The sequence below is a fragment of the Megalobrama amblycephala genome, linkage group LG20 (genome assembly GCF_018812025.1).
Source record: "Megalobrama amblycephala isolate DHTTF-2021 linkage group LG20, ASM1881202v1, whole genome shotgun sequence".
NCBI classification, from domain to species: Eukaryota; Metazoa; Chordata; class Actinopteri; order Cypriniformes; family Xenocyprididae; genus Megalobrama; species Megalobrama amblycephala.
In genome coordinates this window covers 32,624,881-32,633,943 of record NC_063063.1, presented here as the reverse complement: position 1 = coordinate 32,633,943, position 9,063 = coordinate 32,624,881, and the positions used below count along the sequence as shown (strand labels likewise).

At 36.4% G+C, this 9,063-nt stretch overlaps 1 protein-coding gene across 1 annotated transcript; it reads right to left on the bottom strand.

Moving 5' to 3' along the window:
- Nucleotides 1-6,124: 6,124 nt before the first annotated feature.
- On the bottom strand, nt 6,125-8,339 carry LOC125255532 (complement C1q-like protein 2). The gene is made up of 4 exons (XM_048170848.1): nt 8,116-8,339; nt 7,257-7,307; nt 7,030-7,161; nt 6,125-6,847 (listed from the first exon to the last, which is right to left on the bottom strand). The coding sequence occupies exons 1-4, from the start codon at nt 8,333-8,335 to the stop codon at nt 6,567-6,569; spliced, it is 684 nt and encodes a 227-aa protein (XP_048026805.1). The 5' UTR covers nt 8,336-8,339; the 3' UTR covers nt 6,125-6,566.
- Nucleotides 8,340-9,063: the final 724 nt, after the last annotated feature.

The window sequence follows — 9,063 nt, the reverse complement described above, 5'->3', positions numbered from 1 at the left end:
ATGCGATCTGAAAGAATCTGATAAAAGGATCTTCTTATAGATCTCCATGGATGGGAACGTCATGTTTTCTTTATCCAATCGATTAATTTGTTTTTCCAAATCTGCCAACTCAGCCCTTTTTCTTTTCTTTCTAGCAGCCTGAAAAGAAATAATACAACCCCTGATATAAGCTTTCATGGTTTCCCACACTATTGAGGCGGACGTTCCAGGAAGATCATTCATTTTGAAGAAAAAAGAAATTTGTTTTCTTGTAAAATTACAAAACTGTGGTTCATTTAAAAGCTGATGGTCAAGTTTTCATATACTGTCACAATGAGGCAAGTTAGCTAGATTTAAAGAGAATGAAAGAGGAGCATGATCACTATATCATGATACGCAACCTTACTAGCAAGTGACACCAATTAAGCATCAGCCAAGAAATAATCAGTTCTAGTATATACATTATGAACATTGGAATGAAAAGAGTATGCTCTGTTTTAAAGGTTACAAATTCTCCAAATATCAAACAAATTAGAATTATTACAATATTCCTTCATAAAAATGCTGGAATTAGAAAGAGGTGGCCAACTATGTATACATTTTTTTTTTAATTCTAACTAAATGAATATATGAATGAATCTAGCACTGAAATGTAAACATATTATAATGTAAATAGTCATGAGAGTAATCATATTTAGGGTTCTACAAACGTTTGTCAATGCTGTTATTTTTGTGCATGTCACTAGTGTTTGTGGCAATAACAGAAGCTGCTTGTGCAGATAAGATGAAGCATGAATTCAGCTGTTTTCTTTCCTTGAATGCAACCTGCTGAAACAGAAGTGGGTGTTATTTTCCAATAATCATTCAGAAGAGAATTCAGTACAGCCCAGTCATTTCAAAAGCAGTAACCTGATTTTGCAACACATCCTCCACACAAACAAACACTTATATGTAGGGGAGACCAGGGACAGTTGTAACACTTTTTGCAATTTTTGGCAATACATCAAAAACCATTTTTACTGGAATAACCAATTTGTAATATTATAAACTTCAATCTGTCAACTGCTGAAACAATGTATTTAAGTGGTTTTATGAAATATGTACAGGTTGCAAAATTGATTTTAATACAGTCTCTCCACTGTTACAACCGTCCCTGTTGTAACATGTCTAAAATATACATAATGAATCAATCATATACTCAAAATAGAAAATATTATTTGTCAGTCATGTTATTGTGACTATTCATTTCATGTTTTTAAGTAATGATTACCTTTTTTTCACACAAATGACAAAAAAAGAGGATGAAACTGTCAAATTATAATGCAAGACAATTATTTATTGGGTAGAACACCTCAAAAAAGGTTTAAACATGAACTCAAACATTCTCAACAACAGAGAAAAAGGGGGTGGGGGGCTCAGTAGGCCTAGTCTGAGTCACAGTTGTGGCAAGTGTAAAAATCACTTCCGTCTGTGCAGTCCTTGTGTGCCCAGGCTTTACAGGACCAGCACTGGAGCCAAACCTCCCTTGACCTGGAGAAGCTTTCCAAGCACACAATGCAGAATTCATTTTCATCATCAGATGAGTCCTGAATTTTCTGCTTCTTCGGTTTGGATTTTTTGTTCTTGCTGAAATTCATTTTTCTTTTAGCTGCAGACCTGCTTTTCTCGGCCTCCAGTTGTTTTTTCACGGAAGTATCTGTGAGGACAGCGGTTTCCCTTCTTTTCCTGCCCTTTGTCGTCTGCTTTCTTGGGCCAGCTTTTGGGTGTGGACGGATGGACATGGGTGAAAAACTTGTGTCCATAGCAGAGGATGATGGCTCAGGCTCAGGCTCGGACACCACACATGGTGTGACAGGGGATGATGCTCTAAGTGGCATGGAGGATGCCACCGTTGCCACATCGGGTGATGGAGTTGTAGAGGAAGATGGAACCTCTGGTGTCACTGCTGGCATTGGGCGGTCTGTGACAAGGGATGGTGCGAAGTCACTGTCAGTGAAAATATTCCTATTAAAAGGCCAAATTCCATTTCATTCAAACCCTGCCTGAATATTTGCCGGTGATGCAGCACGGGGAAGGGCACTCTTCACAATGCCTGGCAGATCATAAATGGTCATTGTGGCTCCTAGATGAGCTTTCATCCAGCTGTCACAGCAGTTGTATACCAGTCTCTTCAGTGGCCCATATACACTGCGATCCAAGGGCTGCAGCTTATGGGAACAGTGTGGGGGGAATGAGAGGAGGACGATGCCATGGCTCTTGCAAAAATCAATCCCCTCCACAGAAAGGTGGGAGGTATGGTTGTCCAGAATTAGCAGCACTTTTGACTCCAGTGAGGACTTGGTGTGAGTCTGGAAATGCTTGAGGAAGACCAAAAACTCCTCCTCTTGCATCCACCCAGACCCATTTGCTGTACCAATACAGCCAGGAGGGCCATTGCTGGTAAATCTGTGAATTTCACTGCCAAATCAGAAACAGTTTTTTTAAATTAAGTCACCAGTAAATTGTATGGCTCCTACAGTAAATGTTGTATTGTCTTTATATATGTTTTATTTTACCAGTTGAGGAATCCAACCATTCATCCATCTGAGGTAACGTAGTTAGCCTACTTTATTGAGTATTTCCATTTTATGCAACTTTACACATTTATTAATAGTAAATTAATGATTAATAAATTGAAGAACATGTTTGCAGCGAACAATATATTTTAGAGTAGTAGTAATATAGGACTGAATTGAAATATATATTGTATATATTATGCATATATATTGGCTATATTGTACGTTTTAATGGATCACGCTACAAACATAATGATCTTATAATACATGATGCATTGCTTTGTCCGTTATCACATGATTCCCACTTTTGGACACTTTTGCTTTAACAGACATTAGACAACACTGCAAAATCAAGCTGTTATATTCATATATTTATTGTCCAACATTCTCAATTTTTCTGATGCAACTGAAAAAAAGCACAAATGTCAGGGCATGTCAAAACTTCTCCAGGGCCCAAATCAGCCTCAGACTCCAGAGGGTTAAATCATACGCTGAAGGTTCAGAATTATAGGAATCACATTCTTCAAAGCTCTTGTTATCTTAAAGGAAACAGTAGGAAACCACTGAAAGTGTTGTGGTTATTCCGGTCATCATCATATATCCTCATGCCAGGTCGATGACTCACAACATCTCCAACCTCCAGGATCAACACAACTCCATTCGAGGAGTTTAACGTATTCTCAGCCTGATTATTATATGCTATAACCACCTGCTTTCCATTCTAAAAAATACCTGCACCTGATGGAGGTCCACCATGACTAAATGCAGAGACTCTGAACATGTACGCTCCTTTCAGTGGGGCTGTGAAAACACCTAAATCAAATAACAAGAGATACAGAATCAGCCGTTTCCTGTATGATTTCTTAATGGACTACTTGCACAACTACTTCCTCGTTCTACCTTTCACAGTTAAGGAGTTTAACAGTGTTCAGCGCATCTACATACATGAGAACGCAGATTATTACTGTTTTATGTCTGTCAGTTGATTAAAACAATGAATCCTGTTCTCTGAGTTAACATGAATTATCTTGAACCTGCTCAAATGTTTCTATAAATATATTTTCTTTCCAGCTGTGGATTCTGAATAATAAATCAATATTATTTCCCCACTAACCTGCAGCAGTCCAGTGCTCGTCTTCTCATTAACAGTGTTTTTCTCTTACTGATCATATTTCATACCTGCTGAATTCACATTTTTAAATTAATTTGACTGATAAAAGGATTGCTTGTATGCGCTGGTGCTCTTATTCCAGTCTTTTAAAATAGTTTAATGAATGTGCAGTATGTGGCTTACACACAAATTTAATGATATTAAATATTCAATGAATCCTAAACACTAACACGTTAACAGTGCTACTACTCTGAATATTTTTAATTGGCATAAACATGCAAATTACATACAGTGAAATGATTGACAATGAAAAAATTACACAGAATAGTGATAAAACTATTTAATTCAAATAAATAACGGATCGTATTCATCAGGTCTCACACACTTCAGCGTCGCGGTCACTAGTTTAGACGAGCACTGACACCCTCTGCTGAAATAATCATGTGTGTTTAACAACTGCTGCTTTCTTAGATCGACTTGTGATTAAAACTTCATGTTCTGTTGAGTTTGGAAAATCTGTTACACAGTAATCATCAGAATATCTCTTCTCCTGACTGTGAAAAATGTCCAGATTTTTAAATCTTCTTATAGACACTCATTTTAAGTTGCGTTTATTAAAGTAAGCAACTAGAGCACTTTGAAAATATATCTATCTAAGTGGAGATAAAGAAGTTGAACTTGTATTTCAAAGCAGAAGTGCGTCATGAAGCTCAGTGCAAGTAGAGTTTTTTTGGCGTGGAGAACACTGGATTCGTGCAGCAGCACACTACCTTCCCATTTATGAGGGAGGTCAAGGTCTGGTGGATGTGCTGAGTAAGATCTGTGCTTTTAGAATACAAACAGCACAGAGATTCCTGTATTGTGAGGACTTAGCTTGGACTCAGACTGCGAAAATGATTTTACAAAAAGCAAGTAGTCTTAAATTAGATAGACATCTGTTTTTAATGGAACTGGAAAAAGTGAATCTGTCTGAGGTTACATCCTTTTATCGGTCAATGTTGCACTCTTGGAAAACTGTTTTTAAAGTGGAAAGAGATATTGATGAATCTGGGAGTTGGATACGAGAGGAACCGTTGTTTTTCAATCCTATGATTCAGACAAGACTTTTGTCGTCTGTAAGCGTGTGTGCATGTTTACAAAGACATGGCATTGTGAAGCTGGGGCAACTTTTGAATAATGACGATGGGAATCAGTGAAAACGCTTGACGGAAAAGCTGGTAGAATAAATTCTTAATGCATTACCAAGTGGTTATAGGAAGAACATTGGACAAGGATTTCCACCAGACATAAGAAATTAGCAGGATTTTCCAAAAATATTTCAACTCATTTTCCAACGGATTTTCCAACTCATGCTGCTGTAGTTGGCGAAAGACAAGAGGATGAATCAGCAGATTCAATTTTATCTTTTGAAACTCCACAGCTGGACTTGTTTGAAAATACATCAAAGAAAGCCATATATAACACTATTCTGTCCACTCTTGACAAAAAATCATGATTTTTGTGATCTCATGCATGCACGTATTATTGCACATCATGTGAAGAAAATTTTGTATTGGCCCATGTTAAATTACAGTACCAGTCAAAAGATGGAACGCATTACTAATGTTTTTAAAAGAAGTCTCAAGTCTCTAACTAAATAATGGTTTTCTATTTTAATATATTTTAAAATATAATGTATTTCTGTGAATCAAAGCATCTGAACATTCCTACCTCTAGGGCATTTCATATAGGCTACTATATTTGTTATATTATATAGCCTAAATGTTAATGTGCAGTTGACAAACTATACATCATTAAAAAGATCTAAGACTCAAGCTTCACATTTTGACTCTTAAAATCTTATATTGACTGTAATTTCTTAATATGCTTAAAAGCATGCACACTTGGAGAAATATTGATGAATTCTCATATGTTTATATCAGTTTTCTATACAGAGGAGTAATATTTATTCTATATTTATTGTCATCACTATGAGTGCTGGAAACTGTGTTTTTAATTCATACTTGCAGCCGGAGGGCGCTCTGTACACCTTTAGTCCACAAATTAAGAACAGGCCATGTGACATTCCAGGAGATAAACACTTCCATGCAGATAAACACTTTTCAAGACAATAAATACATGATTGTGACGATGTATACATGTATTGCCTCTGAATAGCGCTCGCTCAGTGGGCGTGGCCGCATTAGTAGATAATGAGCTGAATCACGGACTTCTGACATGTCTCTTTTCATACAGATTACATAAACAGAAAATTTTTGTTTTATATTTGACTTGCACGATTTGAAACCTGACATTTCAATGTTTCTTTAGACAGAAGTCTCATTTTTTTGTGATTAGTATTCACTAAGTTACAGTTCATTTTCTGAGAACTATCAGATTGGACTTCGTTCAGAGGGAGAGGAGAGATCACGCATCATGTTAGTTTTCTTTATTTTGCAAAAAGCATTTTGTTTTTACTCTGAGTGTACACGAATAAAAGAAGATATCCAACAGATTAAAATGGTGTATAAGTCTCACGAATCACATGCGTGCCGAACCGAGGGGGTTGGACCATAGAGATCAAGGATCAACAACGATCCGTTTAACCACTAAAACTTTATAGTGTGGGCACCCACCGGCAGAAACATTAATCGGTGCACAGGCCTATGCCAAGTTTGCCACCGAATGTAAATCAGTACTTACTTAGCATACAAGTACTATATTTATCTGTCTCACACGTGTCCCACAAAATCACATGACATAAGACATATATGTTTATATAAAGTTACATTTATAGACTCAGACTTTTATTCAGTAATCTATTGCAAATTTCAAACAAACATTAGTACTTATTAATACAGGTTCATATATTAATGATTCTTCATCTTAATTCATACACTGAAGTTTGAGAATTATAGGAATCACATTCTGCAAAGCTCTTGTTATCTTAAGGGAAACAGTAGATAACCACTGAAAGTGTTGAAGTTCTGCGCGCCACCTGCTATCCTCGAGCCAGACCCAAGTCTCACATAGACAACATCTCCAACTTCCAGGATCAATACAACTCCATTCGAGGAGTTTAACCGATCCTGAGCCTGAACATCATGTGCTACAACCATGTGCTCTCCATTCTTAATAATGGATACAGTTGCTGGAGTTCCACCATGACCATGTATAGAGATTCTGAACATGTACGCTCCTTTCAGTGGGGCTGTGAAAATACCTGAATCAAATAACAAGAGATACAGAATCAGCCGTTTCCTGTATGATTGCTCAATTACCAAACACACTGTGTAATAGTTTTGAGAGATGGCAGATCGTTTAATTCTCTTAAACACATTACACAACTGCAGAGAGGTCTGAATGGAGCAGAAGGGTTTATGACTCCATTTCATTGATAATTACCTGTAATTGGGTTGTAGGCGTTCCCTATGTTTGTGAAGACTTTCCTGTAGGTTAGTGTGATTTCAGTGGTAGAAGGACCAATATATGCAAAGCTAGATTGCGTTAGTCTAGCTGAAAAAGCTATTTCTCTGTCTGTTGTTTAAAGACATAAGCAAAATTGTGATATATTACTGTATTACACTGAGAATGAATACGCTGAATTTAACATCATTCAAGATCACTTTCACCTCTATTTTCCTTTCTCAACTCCACTTGACTCAGAGTAAGATTTGAAATTTCTGTGAAGGAAAAAAGATTCTGTTAAATGACATTTACACTGATTATTGTAATAGATAACACAATTTACACAGTATACACTCAAGTTTACACTAACATTTACACTATTCAATGTATCGCATTGGTGTTTTACTTTGAGGATCATTGATAAAAGAGTGAATGTTTTGGTGAAGTACCTTCATTTTTCTCATCTCATCTCTCAGTTCTCTGATGTTTTCTTTCTGCTCTGTAATGGTGGTGGTCAGTTCTGTAAGTACTAAACTTAGCAGTGATTTAAGCAGTGATTGGCCAGAATTATTAGAGAATGCATTAAAAAAAATCAATATAATGATGGTGACACCCGGTGGCTATTTTTGGTACAGCGCCTAAACAAAATCTCATGGGAACTTACATTGTTGTGATATCAACTTACAATTTCAAACACAAATGGTTAGATATATGGCTTTGATTTGATAGTAATTTTAGAGTAAAAATAATTTTGTAAAATATATGTTATATAAAATATTTAGTACATTTGATTTACAGTAAATTTAAACTTCCATAACTTTTTCATACTTTCATTTTTTTGAAATGCTTTCACTTGAGCAATAATCTGCTGAGTATCTTCTTTAAAACAAACTTATGTCTATATTTCAAAGCGTTCTTGAAGAGCTGAAGAAATATAGATTCACTTTCTTAATCTTTGTCAAACCAATAGATTAGACAGCTGACATCACAGTATGAGTAATATGGTGTTATAAATATGCAAATTATTGCATTTCATTTTATGCTGGGACTACCCTGTCATGTATGTAGTGTCCATCACATTACCTTTGTTTTCTGTTCTTAGTCGCTCCATTTCAGTCTCCAGAGATTTCATTATTGTTTCCATGCTCTTTATTTTCTCCAGTTCTTCAAGGATGTTTATGTTTGGTGAAAGTACATCATCTGTCGAAACAGCCCACATATTGAGCATTAAAACGGTTATAAAAATCAACATTATTGTGCTCTCGGTTTCTAGCGATGTACTGAAACAACGTTCTCTTAGCATTAAAGAGAACTTGCGTAATTGTTTAAACTGTCCAATAGACTTTAGACTGCAAATATGTTTTGGGTTATGACTGTAACCTTTGTTCCCTCAGGAGGGAATGAGATGGGTTGAATGAGGACACTATGGGGAATGCCTCTGCATGACTGCATCTGAGGGTGTGTTCACATTTGTCACGTTTGGTTTGATTAAAGGTGCCCTAGAACGTTCTTTCACAAGATGTAATATAAGTCTAAGGTGTCCCCTGAATGTGTCTGTGAAATTTCAGCTCAAAATACCCCATAGATTTTTTTTAATTAATTTTTTTAACTGCCTATTTTGGGGCATCATTAACTATGCACCGATTCAGGCTGCGGCCCCTTTAAATCGCGCACTCCCCGCCCCCGAGCTCTCGACTGTAATACAGTGCATAAACAAAGTTCACACAGCTAATATAACCCTCAAATGGATCTTTACAAAATTGCATGCTTCGGATCATGTGAGTATGGTATTTATTTGGATGTTTACATTTGATTCTGAATGAGTTTGAGGCTATGCTCTGTGGCTAACGGGCTAAAGCTAACATTACACACTGTTGGAGAGATTTATAAAGAATGAAGTTGTGTTTATGAATTATACAGACTGCAAGTGTTTAAAAATGAAAATAGCGACGGCTCTTGTCTCCGTGAATACAGTAAGAAACGATGGTAACTTTAACCACATTTAACAGTACATTAGCAACATGCTAACGA